We start from the raw sequence: 19959 nt of genomic DNA, 5'->3' as shown, positions 1-19959 counted from the left end.
TTGTAGAAACTACACATCTCAAGTTACTCAAAACTGATTTTACAAACTTTGTTAACCCTTTAGATGTTCCACAAGAATTAAAGGAAAATGGAGATGAAATTTCTAAATTTCTCTCTTTTGGCAGATTTTCCATTTTATTCCATTTTTTTCGTTAACACATTGAGTGTTAACAGCCAAACAAAACTCAATATTTATTACCCTGATTTTGTGGTTTACACAAACAACCCACATGTGGTTGTAAACTGATGTAAGGGCGCACAGCAGGGCACAGAAGGAAAGGAACGCCATATGGTTTTTGGAAGACAGATTTTTCTGGACTGGTTTTTAGACACCATGTCCCATTTTAAGCCCCCCTGATGCACCCCTAGAGTAGAAACTCCCCAAAAAAGTGACCCTATTTTGGAAACTAGGGGATAAGGTGCCAGTTTTATTGGTACTATTTTGGGGTACATATGACTTTTAATTGCTCTATATTACGATTTTTGTGAGGCAAGGTAACCAAAAAATTGCTGTTTTGGCACAGTTTTGTTATTTAGAATTTTTTACAAGATTCCTCTGACAGGTTAGATCATGCGCTATTTTTATAGAGCAGGTTGTTACGGACGCATTGATATCAAATATGTCTACTTTGTTTGTTTGTTTCAGTTTTACATAATAAAGCATTTTTGAAAAGGAAATTATGTTTTTGTGTCTCCATTTTCTGAACGCCATATGTTTTTTATTTTTCTGCCGATAGTCTTGTGCAGGGGCTCGTTTTTTGCAGAAAAAGTTGAGGTTTTTATTGGTACCATTTTTGGGTAAATAGGATTTTTTGATCATTCATTATTACACTTTATGGGGCAAGGTGACCAAAAAATTGTCTGTTTTGGAACAGTTTTTATTTATTTATTTTTACAGCGCTCATCTGAGGGGTTAGGTCATGTGACATGTTTTATAGAGCTGATCGTTGGAGACGTGGCAATACCTAATATGTATACTTTTTCTTATTTATTTAAGTTTTACATAATAATGGCATTTCTGAAACCAAAAAAATTATGTTTTAGTGTCTCCATAGTCTGAGAGCCATAGCTTTTTTATTTTTTAGGCGATTGTCTTAAATAGGGTATAATTTTTTGAGGGATGAGGTGCCGGTTTGATTGGTACTATTTTGGGGGGCATACGCCTTTTTGATCAATTAGTGATTTTACACTGTTTTTATTTTAAAAAAATGGTGTTTATCGGACGGGGTCGATCATGTGATATATTTAAAGAGACGGTCGTTACGGACACGGTGATACCTAATATGTGTATTTTATTTCTTCATTTCATCTTTTTCTTTTATAGGAAAAGGCAATTATTTTTTTTTAATTAACATTTTTATTTATTTTTTTATTTTTACTTTTATTGTTTAAATTTTTTTTTTTTATCAAGTCCCTCTTGGATCTTGAAGATCCAGTAAGGCTGATGGCTGTACTATACTTTGCAATGCTCTTGCATTGCAAAGTATAATACTATCAGATTTCCTGTAGGTGGCAACACCGGACGCCTTTGCAAAGCATCCGGTTGCCATGGCAACCATCGGGCGCTGCCACGGCAGCCCCGATGGTTTCTAAGGGGTTACAGCAGAGTGTCAGCATACAGCTGATACTCGCTGCTGATGGCGGCGGCTCAGGAATGGAGCCGCCACCATCAAACACAGCAGGGGGACCGCATCGGGGGCAGCGCTGGAAAGGAGGGGGGGTATAGATGGGGGCAGGATGAATATATGGGGCGGGGAGGGGGCGGACCGCATCAGGGGCAGGGGCACCAGGACACATTACCTGATTTCAACAGCCACTTTTTCACTGCCGCGAACCGATTGGTTGGACCAACCAATCGGGTCGATCTCCGGCAAGGGACCACTCTGATTAGTCCCTTGCCAGCATTACTGCACTGTATGATGTCCGTGACAGCAGCAGGGCAGGGGCAGCTTTAATCCAAGCGTTTTGCAGCGCTTGGATTAAAGAACTGCCTGACGTCTATACACGTGCTAGCTGCACGGGGCATGTGTAATTAGCACGTATATAGACGGATTGCAGTCGGGAAGAGGTTAAAGATAATCTGGAAACGCTCATTCATGGGGTAATTGAAATCTTTTAGCAGGCTTAAGATGGATTTAGACCAGGAATGCTCAACCTGCGGCCCTCCAGCTGTTGTAAAACTACAACTCCCACAATGCCCTGCTGTAGACTGATAGCTGTAGGCTGTCCAGGCATGCTGGGAGTTGTAGTTTTGCAACAGCTGGAGGGCCGCAGGTTGAGCACAATAATTGTCCACTTTTTTGGGAACGTGCGGTTCCGATAATCTGGCCATCTAAATGTGTCGCCGATCTTTTAACGTCCTCATTTGTCGGCAGCATATTGTGCCGTGTAATCACAATCTGCTGCCGGCAAACAACTAGTCAGTATGGGGACTAGCGATGGCATTAGCGACTGCTCATCCCCATACTGAGGAGGAGATCACTGCATGTAATAGCAGTGGTCTCCTTTGCTAGCGAGCCGGCGATTGCCGGGAAGGAACGCTTCCTCTCTGCAGGTATAATATAAGATTAAAACACTTCTGGTGACAGCTTATCTCCCATGAGAACAAAGATTGGCATATGAGATCCAACAAGCCTGACCCTTTCCCCGTCATGTGCCACTGCGGGAAGAGTTGGGATACTAACGCACACATTAGGTGGTCGGCCAGTCCAGCCAAAAACCATGACACCAATATTGGATCAGCAGGGGCTGAATGTTTTAATACACTGCAGTGCACGTGTCAGCGCTGCGTTGTCTTCACGGCTTACATGTACGCTGACAACATTGCGGCATTCCTCTTCTACTCACTTGAATGGGACGGAAAGCAGGCAAGCAGTGAAGAGAATGCAGTGATAGCACCAGCGTCCGGGTCTCTTTGAAAAGCTGATCGACAGGGGTTCCGGATGTCGGACCCCCAGTGATCTCATATTGATAACCTGTCCTGAGGATAGGACGGTCATCAATATAGGAAACCCTACATCCCCTTAAAGACTTTTTATACAACTGTTGAGAATACATTGTGCAAACTGACCCTACTACAGGACTTAGGGCTCAGGCACACGACCGTGCCGTGTTTTGGCGGTCCCGCAAAACACAGATGCCGTCCGTGTGGGTTCAGCAATTTGTGGAACGGACTGCCCATAATAGAAATGCCGATTCTTGTCCGTAAAACAGACAAGAATAGGACATGTTCTATTTTTATTGCGGGGCCATGGAACGAAGCAACCGGTGCAGACAAAAAAAAAAAAAAAACAAGCGGCTTCGATGTGGAACCAAACAACGTTTGTGTGCATAAGCCCTTAGACTGCCTTCATCTCCTGAAGCATCTTTCGTGCATCACGAGAGCCCACTTGGGACCCCCCTATATAAGCAGAGCTGTTTTACAAGGCCTGTCTGTGGTGACGGTGGACAGGACAGCTACAGCAACTAGTTTGGTCGGACACAAACATATAAAGTTTGGGATAAGTTAGGCTCCTGTCATTTTTCACCCGAATCAATACGTTTTTTAGATTTTGTTACTCCAGACATGTCCACAAATCAAAGACGTCTCCATTTTTTCTCCTTCTGCCAACCACTTGGGGAGAGAGAAAGAGAAAAAAAATGGAGATGCTGCATTAGCCCCCACGCTGTTACTACCATTAATAAAAGTTTTGTCAGGTGCAGAGTTTTCTATTTTTCTTGGAGTCACCACGAGGCTGCCTGACTGTGACTGAAACAATTTGAAACGGCGAGCGCGGACGGACAGGTAATCCATTTGAAAAGCATTAGAGCAAGATTTTTGACAAATTTCAATAAACCCCTCACTGTGTTCACTCTATCACAGTTAGGTATACGAGCGGCGCGCGGGAGCCACTAAAATGGCCAATTTCAGACTTATTAAATGCTTTGGCCAGTAATGACACTAAATGAAAGGGCGGCGAGGGCTTCACTGCGTCCGCGGGCAAAACTTTATACAACCATCGTTAAGGGGTGAGACTGCAAAAAGTGCCCAAAACAGAGACACCATGAAGTCCTTGAGACCAATGTCAAGCCTCTGTTTTGTAACCGGCCCTCCGGTCACTTTTTATGTTAGGCCTGGTTCATACTGTGCCGCGATTCAAAGCAGAAATATTACCAAAGGGAATGTGAGTATCTGGTACACAAGGAATGAAGCTGCAAATTCACAGCGCTTCTTACCCGGGAGGGACGGCGCTTCTTACCCGGGAGGGACGGCGCTTCTTACCCGGGAGGGACGGCGCTTCTTACCCGGGAGGGACGGCGCTTCTTACCCGGGAGGGACGGCGCTTCCTACCCGGGAGGGACGGCGCTTCCTACCCGGGAGGGACGGCGCTTCCTACCCGGGAGGGACGGCGCTTCCTACCCGGGAGGGACGGCGCTTCTTACCCGGGAGGGACGGCGCTTCCTACCCGGGAGGGACGGCGCTTCCTACCCGGGAGGGACAGCGCTTCCTACCCGGGAGGGACAGCGCTTCCTACCCGGGAGGGACAGCCTTTCTTACTCTGTTTTCTGTAGTTTCAGAAAAGCAGGACATATCAGAAGTTTTGATCACTGGGGGTCCCACTGCTGATGCTCCCGCCGAACAGAACTGGAGGGGCAGAAACACTGTGTCCCTTTTGGCTGTGATTCTCTAGGCCAGTGTTCAGCAACCTCCGGCTGTCCTGAAACTACAACTCAAAGAATCCTCATTTCACTTCAGTGGGAGTTACAAGAACAGCTGAGTAAATGTGCATGCTGAGAGTTGTAGTTTCACAGCAGCTGCAGTGCCGAAGGTTGCTGATCCCTACTCTAGGCTATCATCTCCAACCCTCCTTGCTCGGTTTGCGTCTCAATGGAGAGCCGGTCCCCCACTGATCTAACCTTCTGGACATTACACTGTGACATGGCAGAACTTTTCAGAAACTAGAGGTGCATACACATTAGTGTTTACAGGGGTTGTTTGGTGTCAGGAGATCAGCCTGCAATAAAGAATTGATAAGTACTTACCTGGCAGACCCCAAAATGCCGCTCTGGTTCTCCGAGCCAGGCTCTATTTACTCTGCTGCAGTGACGTCACGTCGAAAACACGTGGCTGCTGCAGCAGCTGAAGACGCCAGAGCCTAGCTGCAGAGACCAGCTCAAGTATTCTTTGGGGTGTATTAGAGAGGAAACTGGTAGCATCTCGCTGGGATATGCCACCAATATCGGATTGGTGCAGGTCCCAGAGGTGGACCCGCACCTATTTCTAGAATGCAGCCCCCAAAGTGAACAAAAGCAAACCGTGCATGCACGGCATGCCCTCCATTCACATCTATGGGAGTTCTGAAAATAGGTGAGTGAGCACTTTCAGCTATTTTCAGGGAGGGTGGCGCTGCCTCCGGGACCTACACCTATCTTAGCTATATGCCACTATTGTCTGAGGTGGGACAACCCCTTTAACCCCCTTAGTGACCACGCACATTTTTTAAAAATTGCATTACAAGAGCTATAACTTTTTAGTTTTTTCATCAATGTACTTGTATGAGGTCTTATTTTTTGCAGGATAAGTTATAGTTGTTAATGCACCATTTTAAGTACATGTAATGATTGTATAAAGCAAGCTGTTTGGCTAAAAAAAAACTTGTCTACGTAAGTAAAAAGGCATATTAGTGGTCACTAAGAGGTTAAAGGGGTACCGTAATTCTCGAAAAAATTTAAAATAAAAAAAATCTCCCATGGCCATCAAATGGTTTAAAAACATTAAGGGGAAATCCGTGTGGACAATGGGTGCGGATAGGATGCGTATTTTCAGGGTGCGGATTTTACTCTACGCATTGAAGTGAATGGAGAAAATCCGGCCAGGAAAAATAAAATACATTGACATGCTGCGGATTTTAAAATCTGCACGGGAAAAAAATTAAAAATAAAATCGGCATTGTGTACATGAGAATTTCAAATTCTCATAGAATACAACGTGCAAGACCTACGGCGCGGATTTCCCACACGCAAATCCGCACACAATCCTGCATTTAGCCTAAAAGATCTTCTATTCAGCTTGCCGACCCCTTTCTTGCTTCTCTCGCGACGAAGCCCAAATTGGTTTGGGATCGCCACTCAGCCAATCATTGGAAGAGGCGGGACATTTATTCACTTAGTATATATGAATTCCAGCCTGCCTCCCTCGCGACGCTAGCCCTATAGATGGGTCAGACTTGCAACACTGGAAGGGTTAACTGCTGGCAATGTCGTGTTCTCCGATCCCAGCAGTACACTACACTACATCAGGGTGCGGGTAAGGGTTAACACGCCATCAGTGAAACTACTGGGAAACTATTCCAACAGCAGGCAACTTTTCCTGGTCGGCAATATCATAAAGCAGCAGAAACTTCCTGGCGTGGCGGCTCATCATTCTGCCGGATTGTTCCCCGTCTGTAGGGAACGACGTTATTAACCGGACAAGTACATATACCTCTATCTCACCACAGACAGATTTTAAAGTAATGACTTCTTTACAATCTAATATAAAAAGTGAAGCGCTTGAACAGATGATCCTGCTCACGTTTTATGTTCATGGTGATCGCAGTCATACCAGCTAATTTCAGAAGAGAAATGGCTCCCGCCACCTGGAGCTCAGAGCATTCCCGGAAAAAAAAAAAAACAATCAGGGGGGATGACGAGAAGAGAAAAAAAAAAATACGGTAAAATAAAGGAAAGAAAATGATGAATAATTCATACCTGTAGCACACCACAAAATGAGCGTAGGCAGCGACAATCCAGTTGTGATGGCCCGCTACTATTAGTACTTTCCGGGGATCCACTGGGAATCCTACAAAAGCCAAGCGAATATATGTACAATATTAATGCCACTGAAAAATGACCGAGTCCGAGATTATTTGCAGCCTCTTAATCACCTGCAATTTACATTGATAATTTTAAGTTCTAGCTTCTTTTGTGCCGTTGCCATTTTGAAAGCCCTGGACAGAGAAAGAAATAGGATTCCCAAATGAGATTGGTCGGACGCAGTGGAATGAATGCAACCTTGGCACAGAGCGAGCGGGGGGTGGGGAGCGAGAGGGAGCGTGCGCGCTGCCTCCATTTATCTACAGGTCAGGTACGCGGCTGGCAAGTCCCGTAATTGCATCACCATCACTGATCCATCACTGCTTCTCAAATCTGAACTCATGAGACCATCCTCCGCTGAAATGGGGCTATTGGAAGTGACACTCTCACTAAATCATAAGTCTCTTAAGTAGAAACTGCCAGCCATACTTAATAAGCGGAGTTTTGCTCAAGCACGCCAATGTCTACAAGTGCGGCTCTTGCAAACACGGCATCCTGCATTTATCCTCTGCTCTTAAACGGAATAAAAAGAGCCGAAATCTGTCGCTGCGGAGCTCAAATGTCACGGGCAACGGAATATCTTCATTAGGATGACGATGGGGGCCTCCACTCCCCCCCCCCTCCCCTTGTTCGCTGCCAGCGGTGCCCGCGTTTTGCTAGAAAGAATTATTACAAGTCACAAGTGCAATGTGCAGATTTGAAGGGTTTGTCGGCGGCGGGGAGCAGCCTCATGGAGTGCGCAGTGATGTCTCTCCTGGATGTAAAACGACTGACGACGGAGGCGACATCACTGGAGGCCTGCGCTATGTATACAAATGCTTCATTGGCTCCGGCTGTACATATGTTCTGTTTAAACACCCAGCAGGGGCAGAGAGAGACGTCACAGTCAGTGCAATGATCGCTTCTCGGGGGTAAATCAAATGATCGGAATGGGGAGGAGAACTGGCACGTGCACCACGCATTTCGAGTCAATGTAAACGACAGGAGGAAGTGGTTAGAGGTTAACAAAGTACCAGAAACATCTCAGGGAAAGCACTGACATTTGGATTCTGAGCAGGCACCTAGTGAGGGGAAAGGAAGGCGAGGAGATTTGGATATATTTTATTCTCGCTCTTCACTACAAGTGCAACTTTTTTTTTTATTTCAAAGATACAAAAAATCTGCACCTATCTCCAGAACAGAACCCCGGCTGTGAATGAGAATGTGGCCATGGAATGCGTTCACTCCGACAGAGCCTGCTGCCGTAGTAGTGAAGGCAGGGAGCTGCGCATGTGCACGCTCCCATCTCCATCTGGATGCAGCACCCAGTGGCCGTCTCACCAGGTAGGCTGTAGGTTGGGGACCCCTGTTCAAGAGGCAGGTGCTGATACTAGAGATGGGGCAAATATGGCATGTCCTGTGATGGGAACATCCCTTTAAATATTGTTGTCCATTGCTGCAAGGATTTAACCCAAAATCATCAATAGTAAATCAGAGGCAGAAAACTATGACTTGATGCCGCCTCACCCCCAGCTAAGGACCATTTCCAGTTGCACACAGCGGCGATGCAATACCGTTACTGGGGATAGCGACAGATGCAGAATCGCCACATCCCATTGCAGGTCAGGATCATTGTAAAGTCCAGGCCCAACATGACTTGTATTTTTTATTATTTTTATTAAAGAGGTTGGCTTATCTCACACATTGGTGGCATATCACTGGGATATGCCACCAATGTCAGATAGGTGCATGTCCCAGAGGCGAGACCAACACCTATCTCTAGAACAGAGCCCCCAAAGTGAACGAGAGTGCACAGAGAACGCGCAGCGTGCTCTCCATTCACTTCAGCACTTGGCTATCTCATAGAAGTGAATGGAGGGTGACGCATGCACGGCGCACTCTCTTTCACTTTGGGGGCTCCGTTGCAGAGACCTCCACCCATCTGACATTGGTGGCATATCGTGGCAATAGGCCAGCAATGTGTGAGGTCAGACAACCTCTTTACAGCTTTATTTAAAGTTTGTAAGCATGGGCACAAATTAAGAAATATACCATACATAACCATCACATTGCTGCATTAGTAATACCTTAACGTGTACCTGTTGACATGTCACAATGGGGGGGGGGGGGTTCAAGTGCTGAGACCCTCACTGATCGCTAAAATGAGGAGAAGGAAGCGCTCGCATACAGCACTGTCTCTCTTCACTGCTGAACATGGGCTCAATAGAAAGTCTATGAGCCCATCTCCATTGAAGAGAGCCAGTGCTCCATGGTCAGCGTTTCAGCACTCGGCAGGGGGCTCAGCACTCTGACCCCCACTTATCGAAACCTTTCATATGTCATCATGAAAGTTCAAGTACCCTTAAAGGGGCTCTCTCACTTCAGCAAATGGCATTTACCAGGTAGAGAAGGTGAATACCAGGCACTTACTAATGTATTGTGATTGTCCATATTGCCTCCTTTGCTGGCTGGATTCATTTTTCCATCACATTATACACTGCTCGTTTCTATGGTTACGACCACACCCTGTAATCCAGCAGCGGTGGTTATATTTGCACCCTATAGGAAAAAGTGAGCTTGTCCACGCTCCTGGCCACCAGAGAGGCAGGCACTTTTTTGTGCAAGCACGGCCACCGCTGATGGATTGCAGGGTGGCCGTAACCATGGAAACGAGCAGGGTATAATGTGATGGAAAAATGGATCAAGCTACTGTAGCAAAGGAGGAAATATGGGTAATAAAAATACATTAGTAAGTGGCTTGTATTAACTTTCTCTCCATGATAAATGCTGTTTGCTGAGGTGAGAGTCCACGCCTTTACCATTAATGGCCCACCCTCAGGACTGACGTGGGTCCGACACCCCACCAACCAACTCTGGTATAATAAATAGCTCCTCACGCCTCTGACAGTCCCCATTATAGTGAATAGGGCCAGATGGACTTTCGGCAGCGCACAGTAGTTACGGATCCAGCAGGCTGTTCCTCTGCCGAAACCAGTAACGCCAATGTGAACCAGACAGTATGGAAGAGGCTTCGACAATTGAAATAACTTACCTAGTTTCACCGCCCCTTCTACACCGGAGAGGGTGGGCTGTGCGGCGCCCCCTTGGACAGATACCTCGCATGGTCTTGGAATCACCTTATTCTCGGCGGAGGAAGAAGCTTCGCAGGTCAACTTCCTGCTGGGAATAGCTAGAAACATAGAAGCACAAATATAAAATGAGAACATGGCTCTTACCATGAGGCTGTGTTCACACTATGGACTATAGCCTGACTGTATTCTAAAATGCGGAAATCTGCAGAATATTTCTATACAGGTGAACAGGGAGAAGTCGGTGTGCCAAAATATCCTCTATTAACCCCTTCGCACTTTAAAGATGGCGCCTGCACGCGCATAGCCACCGGGTTTCTGCTGTTTCAAACAGAAGAGGCCCGAGGCGATAGTATGCGATCAGCTATAAGGCTGAATGCACACATTTAACCCCTCATATGCCGCGGTCAATATGCCTGTTACGCGTCCGTAACAGCGTTCCCCAGCTAAGACCGGGGAAGCTGTAATATCCCAGAGGTGACCCGGAGCCACAAGCAGGCTCCGACACCCATCACTGGTGAATACCAATACAGGCCAGCAGGTGGCAGCACTGTATTGTAATATAGTGAATGGTGTGTTCTGTGACGGATAAATACTCATCACAGAACACAACTGGCAATGTAATGACTGACCGTTGTAGTCACCTAAAAAGTAAAAGAAAAAAAAAGTAAAAATATATGAACGTTCAAATCACCCCCCTTTCCCCAAAATCTAAATAATAACTAACAAAAAAAATAAAATAGGCATCGCTGCATCCGAAAACGTCCGTACCATTAAAATATAACTATTTATCCCAGTGATGCCCAAGCTACGGCCCGGATTTGGCCCACGCAGTGACCGGACCGCGCAGTGACCGGACTTTATCAGCGCAGGGCGCGCTGCGAACGGCACAGGCAGCAAAGCGATGCTGCCTGTGCCTGCAATCTCCCCGCCCAGCGCCGCCTCCTAGCTAATTTATTCACTGCACTTGCCTCTGTGAAATGGAAGAGAAGTGCCGTAATCTCGCACAGGCGCGCTGCCAGAGGCCAGGAAGACTGTGCATGTGCACTTCGAGATCTGTGTGGACGACACTTGGGGGGGGGGGGGGGGATCTGTCTCACTTGGGGGGGGGGGGGGGAGATCTGTGTAGACGACACTTGGGGGGGGGGGAGATCTGTGTGGACGACACTTGGGGGGGGGGGGGGGAGATCTGTGGACGACACTTGGGGGGGGGGGGGAGATCTGTGGACGACACTTGGGGGGGGGGGGAGATCTGTAGATGACACTTGGGGGGGTGAGATCGGTGGACGACACTTGGGGGGGAGAGATCTGTGGACGACACTTGGGGGGGAGAGATCTGTGGACGACACTTGGGGGGGAGAGATCTGTGGACGACACTTGGGGGGGAGAGATCTGTGGACGACACTTGGGGGGGAGAGATCTGTGGACGACACTTGGGGGGGAGAGATCTGTGGACGACACTTGGGGGGGAGAGATCTGTGGACGACACTTGGGGGGGAGAGATCTGTGGACGACACTTGGGGGGGAGAGATCTGTGGACGACACTGGGGGGGGGGGGGGAGAGATCTGTGGACGACACTGGGGGGGGGGGGGGGGGGGAGAGATCTGTGGACGACATGGGGAGAGATCTGTGGACGACAATTGGCGGGGGGGGGGAGCTCTGGAAGTGGTGGGAAGTCCAATAGGTATGTGGGGGTGGGAGATCCGGAAGGGGTGGCCCATAATTTTTTTTGCTATGGGGCCCAGTCATTTCTAGCTACGCCCCTGATTGTTAAGATTGGGCGGGCACTGGAGCGATAGAGCGCCCTGCTGTAGAAGCCGGCGGGAGATGAAAGGAGGAGGGGCCAGCTCCTGGTGGTGTCGGGCACACGGCGCAAGCATGGCGGTGGAGGATCTGACTGAACCCTAAAGACCAGACATCAAGGTAGACCTGCAGAAGAAGGTGACAGTGCAGTATGTGATGTATACATGTGTGTAATGTATGTAGTGCAGTGTGTGATCATCCCATACTGCACTACATACATTACACACATGTATACATCACATGCCCCCTCACAGTAATAATGCCAAGATATGTGCCCTCTTCACAGTAGTAATGCTCACACATGCCCCCTCACAGTAGTTATGCCCAGATATGTGCCCCCTCACAGTAGTTATGCCCAGATATGTGCCCCCTCACAGTAGTTATGCCCAGATATGTGCCCTCCTCACAGTAGTTATGCCCAGATATGTGCCCTCCTCACAGTAGTTATGCCCAGATATGTGCCCTCCTCACAGTAGTTATGCCCAGATATGTGCCCCCTCACAGTAGTTATGCCCAGATATGTGCCCCCTCACAGTAGTTATGCCCAGATATGTGCCCTCCTCACAGTAGTTATGCCCAGATATGTGCCCCCTCACAGTAGTTATGCCCAGATATGTGCCCTCCTCACAGTAGTTATGCCCAGATGTGCCCTCCTCACAGTAGTTATGCCCAGATGTGCCCTCCTCACAGTAGTTATGCCCAGATATGTGCCCTCCTCACAGTAGTTATGCCCACTCACAGTAGTTATGCCCAGATTATGCCCAGATATGTGCCCTCTTCACAGTAGTAATGCTCACTCGTGCCCCCTCACAGTAGTTATGTCCTGATATGTACCCTCCTCACAGCTCACAGTAGTTATACCCTGATATGTGCCCTCCTCACAGTAGTTATGCCCAGATATGTGCCCCCTCACAGTAGTTATGCCAGATATGTGCCCTCTTCACAGTAGTAATGCTCACACGTGCCCCCTCATAGCGTTTGCATTTCTTTCTGGCAAAGCTACCTGGTTCCGGCCCGCAAAATTTATACCAAGTCTAGTGCGGCCCTCAGACGAAAAATGGTTGGGCACCACTGATTTATCCCATATGGCGAATGCCGTAACGGAAAAAATAATTCAAAATGGCCACATTGCCATTTTTTGTCACTTCCGCTCCCCAAAGAAATTTAATTAATAGTGATCAAAGTCACACGCACTTTAAAATGGAGTCACTAAAAAGTACAGTCACTAAAAAGTACAAAAAAACAACAAAACTGCGGCAGAATGGCTCCCCACTATATTGTATGCTACGTATATTAAATAGTGCAACTTGTCCCACAAAACACAAGCCCCAAAAATTGCAGGGTCATCTAAGGCAATGGGCTGTTCGGGCTACATATACTGATGTCATCAGGACCGGTCATCTATATAAGTATGGGAGCTGAGCTACGGATTTGATGTAGATTTTTCGCAGATCTCAGCCTTCCATTGAAAAGGGTGAAATCTGCACAAGAAAAACTAAATTTGACACAATTTGACACGCTGCAGGTTTCAAAATCCGCACAGCAGGTCGATTTCCGCCCCTAAGAAAAACAACGAAACCTACATGAGATTTCTCTAATCTCGTACACTTTACGGGTGCTGTATAAGGCTACATGCACATGACCGTATGTGTTTTGCCGTACGCAAAAAAAAAACGGATGACATCCGTATGCCATCAGTTTCTTTTTTTTGCAGATCCATTGTAACAATGCCTAAAACGGACAAGAATAGGACATGTTATATATTTTTTGCGGGGCTACGGAACAGACATATGGATGCAGATAGCACATAGTCTGGTGTTCGCATTTTTTGCGGACCCATTGAAAAGAATGGGTCCGCATCCTATCCGCAAAAAAAAAAACGGAACGGACACGGAAACAAAATACGCTTGTGTGCATGAGGCCTTATGCTGCGGTTTTTCCGCACGTAAAATCCGCATGGAAAAAAACCCATGTAATCTGCAAAGTGTGAAGGCAGGTCAGTGAAGACACGAGAGACTGATGCAGGTGAATCACTTACCCAATTAACTACTGGGGAGGAGCGTCTGATATCTGGTATTTTAAGCTGCTCGGAATGCGTAGGAGTTGTTTGGATATTTCTGCAACCGCTTGTTATGTGATTTATGGATTCTGAGATGCTGGACTATTTTCCACTATAGAAAAGAAATTGTGGAAGGCATGAGCCACACCTGTATTCCGGGCAGTGGAAGGGTTAAAGAGAAGAAGATGTCCCCTCTCCTGACCTGTCCGTTTTAGTAACTACAGTGCGTGCTCAAGTTACAATATTAATTGTATGTTAAAACCATTGTAACTGGAGTCTGAATCTTAGATATTGGGGGAAGCTTACTAATAAGCATGTTGCGCCAGAATTATGGCATAAAATGCACCAAAAAGAAAGGTGTTATGATTTGCGCCAAATATATCAACCGTTTTCTCCAGGATTTTCACCATAAAGAATGCATCACACCAGAAACGAGTTATAAGTGTCAAAGTGGATGGGGCTATCACATTGGCCTCATTTATCATCCTGTTATCGACAAAAATGGCTCCAATTAAAGGGAACCCGTCATCAACTTTATGCTAACCTCACTGAGGGCAGCATAAATTAGGGACAGAAATGCTGATTTCAGCGGTGTGTCACTGATGAGCTAAAAGTAAGTAGTTGCCGAGAACCAGCATCACAATCATTGCAGCCCAGGCCTTAAAATGAGTCACATCTACCTGAGAAGAGTCCTGGTTATTCATAATCTCCTGCTCTCCCCGCCCATGTGCTGATGGTTATCAGTTCTCTCCTAGACAGAAAGGGAGAAAACGAGGTAGAAGACTGTCAGTCAGCAGCAGTTGGGCAGGAGAGCAGGAATTCATGACTTCTCGGGTGGCCGTGACTCCTTTCAAGGCCCAGTCTGCAATGATTGTGATGTTGGTTCTCGGCAACCACTTACTCTTAACTTATAAATGAGAGACCGCTGAAATCGACTCACCTGTCTCTACTTTATTCTGCCGTTAGTAAGGGTAGCATAAAGTTGATTACCGATTCCCTTTAAGCCAACTTATGTTGCAGTGTTTTGTGTAAAAAGTCGCATTTATGGCAGAAAGATGCGACTTTTTATCAAAAAGGCGCATTTATGAAAAGAAAAAAACAACTCCTCGTGGGAACAAGTGATAGGAAAGTACTAAAACAGGACGCACTTATTTTCATCTAATAGAAATGAGCCAAACAACAGGGTTCTGTCAGAAAACTGACATTCAACAAAAACAATAAAAAAAAAACGTCCCCGGTCTGAGACAAAAGTCGCAATTTGCCAGCGGAAATGTTGCAAATATGTGCGGTCAGGGAAATGTCAGTTTAAAAAAAAATAATAATAAAAAAAAATACTTACATCACAAATCAAAAGTGGTGATTTGTTTCACTTCAAATATCAAAAGGCGCGCGCCAATTTTAAATATAAACTTGATTATCCTCGATTTCTCTTGATTTGCGACATTTTACCACTAGCACTAAAATGCGACTTTTTAAAAATTTCAGCCAACCCTGCCAGACCGAACTTGTGAATTTTAAAACACATTTGCAACTTTTGAAGCATATTTGCAGTGGAAAAATTGCGACTTTTGTCTCAGACTCCGGATGTTTTTGTTAATGTTCGGTTTAGATAAAAATAAATCTGTCCTGTTTTATTACTTTTCTATCACTTGTTTCCACGACGAGTTGGTTTTCTTTTCGTACATGCAACTGACAGTTTTTCCATTTTAATGGCCTTTGTTGTCGTGTGAATGTATCCTAAATATGTTACCATTCTCCTTGTCAATAAATGTGTGTCCGTACACAGATCAGGCCTATTTCACACGTCGGTGAGTCACATACACATGATGTCCATGGTCTCCACTGACCACTCACGTATACATTGACTTTAATGTGTGCATTCACAAATCAGTGGTTTACCACAGACCGTGGGCCTGCAGCGACATCACGGAAGCACGTGCCAATTTATCCTTTGATTACAGATCCCTCACGAAAACCACAGACTCAACAAGGATGCCATCCGTGCTTGGTACGTGGTTTTCATGGATCGCCGCTAGAAGATAGAAATTCATTTTCAGCCTAGCGATGTATGTGAAACACGGATGACACACGGACTAAAAATCAAGGAACCACCGATCAAACATGGATCCTGCCATCACAGCCATACCATGGACGTGTGAATGAGGCCTAACTCAATTAACCCTTGAGATGACTCAGTCACAAGCGACCATGGCACCTGAGCATTTAGATAGAGGGAGGGTGTCATAGGATAATGGTAAAATCACTATGTGCTGCAATGCATAACTATTGCAGTGTATAGTACAAGTGATCAAACAATCACGGGTTCAAGTCCAATAGTGAGACTCAAAACAGGTAACAGTTAAAATAAAAGTAAAAAAAAAACACAAATATAAAAAAACAAATTCAAAACAGCCCCTTTTCCCATGTATCACAAAAAACACTTTAACCCCTTAAGGACCCCCGTCGTACATGTACGGTGCTGGTGGATGTTACTTAAGGACCCCCGCCATACATGTACGGCGCTGGTGGATGTCACTTAAGGACCCCCGTCATACATGTACGGTGCTGGTGGATGTTACTTAAGGACCCCCGCCATACATGTACGGCGCTGGTGGATGTCACTTAAGGACCCCCGTCGTACATGTACGGTGCTGGTGGATGTTACTTAAGGACCCCCGCCATACATGTACGGCGCTGGTGGATGTCACTTAAGGACCCCCGCCATACATGTACGGCGCTGGTGGATGTCACTTAAGGACCATCAACCGTACGGCAGGCTGATCGGGAAGATGCAGGAGCTGCGCCCGCCCGATCAGCGGCACGGACCCGGCAGTCACTGACAGACAGTCCCCTGCTGCATACGCCAGCATCGGTATTAACCCCTTGTATGCCGCGGTCAAAGCTGCAGTGACGGGGACCCGATTGCAGAGAAGGCAAGCTCGATTCCTTCCATAGGCATCGGGGCTTGCCTCCAACAGAAGCCTGTGAGATCCTGCCCTTAGGTTGGGTCTCACAGGCAGGCTGACAGCCAATGCATTACAATACAGGATGTATTGTAATGCATTGCAGAGGGAATCAAACCCCAGAAGTTGAAGTCCCAGAGAAGGTCAAGTCCCAGAGACAACAAAAAAAATAAAAAACCTAAATTAAATTTCCCCCCCAAAAAAAAACATTTTAAATAGAAAAAAAAAGAAAACCAGACATATTGGGTATTGCCATGTCCGTAACGACCGGCTTTATGAAAATATTACATGATCCACCCCGTCACTTGAATGCAGTAGAAAAAAAATTAAAACTGTGCTAAAACAAGAATTTTTTTTGTCACCTTACATCACAAAAAGTGCAACACCAAGCGATGAAAAAGGCGTATGCCCCCTAAAATAGTACCAATCAAACAGTCACCTCATGCCACAAAAAATGAGCCCCTACATAAAACAATCGGGCAAAAAAAAAGAATATGGAGACAATAAAACATGATTTATTTTGTTTCAAAAATGCTTTTATTGTATTATTAGGTATTGCCGTGTCCGTAACAACCAGGTCTATTAAAATATCACATGACCTAACCAGTCAGGTGAACACCATAAAAAAAAAATATAATAATAAAAACTATGTCAAAAAAGCCTTTTTTTGTCACCTTACATCACAAAATGGATAATACCAAGCGATCAAAAAGTCACACGCACCTCAAAATAGTACCAAACTGTCATCTCATCCTAATTAGACCCTACCTAAGATAATCGCCCAAAACATAAAAAAAAAAAATACTATGGCTCTCAGAATATGGAGACAATAAAACATGATTTGTTTTGTTTAAAAAATGCTGTTATTGTGTAAAACTTAAATAAATAAATAAAAAAAGTAGACATATTAGGTATTGTCACATCCGTAAGAACCTGCTGTATAAAAATATCAGATGACCTAACCCCTCATGTGAACACCGTAAGAAGAAAAAAAAGCTATTTTTGTCACCTTACATCACAAAAAGTGTAATACCAAGCGATCAAAGTCATATGCACCCTCATACCAGTTATCTCATACCTAAAAAAATGAGCCCCAACATAAGACAATCGCCTCAAAAATGCTTTATTATGTAAAACTGAAACAACCAAAACAAAGGACTCATATTTGGTATTGTCGCATCCGTAAAACAACCTGCTCTATAAAAATAGCACATGATCTAACCTGTCAGATGAACATTGTAAAAAACAAAAAATAAAAACGGTGCCAAAACAGCTATTATTTGTTACCTTACCTCACAAAAAGTGTAATATAGAGCAACCAAAAATTATATACCCTAAAATAGTACCAACAAAACTGCCACCTTATCTCGTAGTTTCCAAAATGGGGTCACTTTTTTGGAGTTTCTACTCTAGGGGTGCATCAGGGGATCTTCAAATGAGACATGGCAACTTAAAATTGTCCCAGTGAAATCTGCCTTCCAAAAACCACATGGCGTACCCTTCCTTCTGTGCCCTGCCATGTGGCCGTACAGCAGTTTACAACCACATATTGTCACGCTGGACAGGATACAAGATACCACAGAAAACCACAAACAAGCGTCTAGGCCAGAAGCTGGGGATAAAAGGTCACCTCCTTACAAATCCCTACCAGCTCTCCCTAGACTACTGTGCCCACGTTAAGACCCTGAAGGTGGGAATAAACGTGCCCCCGTGCTTAAGGCTGAAGATACCCTAAAATCCCTAAGATGGTGACAGGGGAAAAGAGACAGCCTGCTTCCTCAGGACCTGGAGGAGGCAGGCGTCTCCCTAACAGCCTAGACAGAACACACAAAAGAAAACCAAAACCAACTTCTCTTGTCACAGAGCAGAAATGGCAAATCCTTCCTTCCTTCCACAGAGCAAGATTGAAGCTATAACACGCACGGAACACTGGGAAGAGGCGTGATTTAAACTCCTACAAACAACCCCACCCAGAGCACCTGAAGGGAGGCGGATACAGCTCAACTCCAAAACAAAAACAAAAAACTACACACGTGCTGCTAACCTGGCAGACCTCCGCACATAATCTGAGCAGGGCATGACACATATGGGGTGTTTCTGTACACTACAGAATCAGGGTAATAAATATTGAGTTTTGTTAACCCTTGCTTTGTTAGCGGAAAAAAAATGGATTAAAATAGAAAATCTGAACTTACGAAGCTAGGGGTGTACTAGAAAGATTTGAGAAAATCTGGGATATTTGGCTGAGTGCAAACTCGGTCACTGTGTAATGGGACAGGAGTTTTTTTTTTTTTAGATGTCCAGGTCACTGCCAGTATGAATGTGTGTGTGGATGGAGACAGGTCTTAATGGAACAATTCGACTTCATGACAATTCTGCTGCTTTATGACTGATGTGAATTACATTATAATCTTTGCATTTGTAGACATGTTTGTCTATATGTAATCCTATTATTTTACCTGTCAATTGAATGGGAGGTTCAAGGTTATACCTTGTTGGGGGGGTTGTTCCCCTATTTAAAGTTTGTTTATTTCTGTGAAAATGGAAAAATAAAGCCTTTAAAAAAAATAAAAAAAATTGAAAATCTGCCAAAATTTTTTCCTTTAGTTCTTGTGGAACACCTAAAGGATTAACAAAGTTTGCAAAACCAGTTTTGAATACCTTGAGGGGTGTAGTTTCTAAAATGGGGACATTTATGGGTGTTTTCTATTATGTAAGCCTCACAAAGTGACTTCAGACCTGAACTGGTCCTTAAAAAGGGGATTTTGGAAATTTTCTTAAAAATTTTAAGATTTACTTCTAAACTTCTAAGCCTAAGGCCTCCTGCACACGAACGTGTGGGCCCCGTGGTCGTGCAAATTGCGGGCCACAATGCACGAACACCGATCGTAGGGCAGCCGATCGCGGACCCATTCACTTTAATGGGTCCACGATCCGCCCATTCCGCAAACAGATAGAACACGTCCTATCTTTTTGTGGAACGGAAGTCAGAGACGAAACCCCATGGAAGCAATCTGTACTGGTTTCGTAGGGTTCTGTTCCGTGCTTCCGTTCCGCACCTCCGGATTTGCGGACCCACTGAAGTGAATGGGTCCGCATCCCGCGATGCGGAATGCCCACGGAACGCCGCCGTGTATTGCGGATCCGCATATGTGGTCTGCAGCACGGGCACGGGACACATACGGTCGTGTGCGATAGGCCTAAAATGGCTACTACAGGAAGTTTCTCTTCC

At 45.6% G+C, this 19959-nt stretch overlaps 1 protein-coding gene across 3 annotated transcripts in view; it reads right to left on the bottom strand.

Moving 5' to 3' along the window:
- KCTD3 (potassium channel tetramerization domain containing 3) overlaps positions 1 to 19959 on the bottom strand; it is a 61038-nt gene that overhangs the window by 25122 nt on the left and 15957 nt on the right. For 2 of the 3 annotated variants that reach the window (XM_040430430.1, XM_040430432.1), the window contains 3 exons: positions 9865 to 10002; positions 6729 to 6819; positions 6553 to 6585 (listed from right to left, as the gene is read on the bottom strand). In XM_040430430.1, the coding sequence (XP_040286364.1) occupies positions 6553 to 6585; positions 6729 to 6819; positions 9865 to 10002 (262 nt within the window). The remainder of the gene's footprint in view (positions 1 to 6552; positions 6586 to 6728; positions 6820 to 9864; positions 10003 to 19959) is intronic. The other variant, XM_040430431.1, reaches the window with a different exon arrangement.

This window comes from Bufo bufo, chromosome 4 (genome assembly GCF_905171765.1).
Source record: "Bufo bufo chromosome 4, aBufBuf1.1, whole genome shotgun sequence".
In the NCBI taxonomy this organism is placed as follows: domain Eukaryota; kingdom Metazoa; phylum Chordata; class Amphibia; order Anura; family Bufonidae; genus Bufo; species Bufo bufo.
Note: the sequence above shows the minus strand (reverse complement) of the source record. Positions and strands in the feature narration are given on the sequence as shown.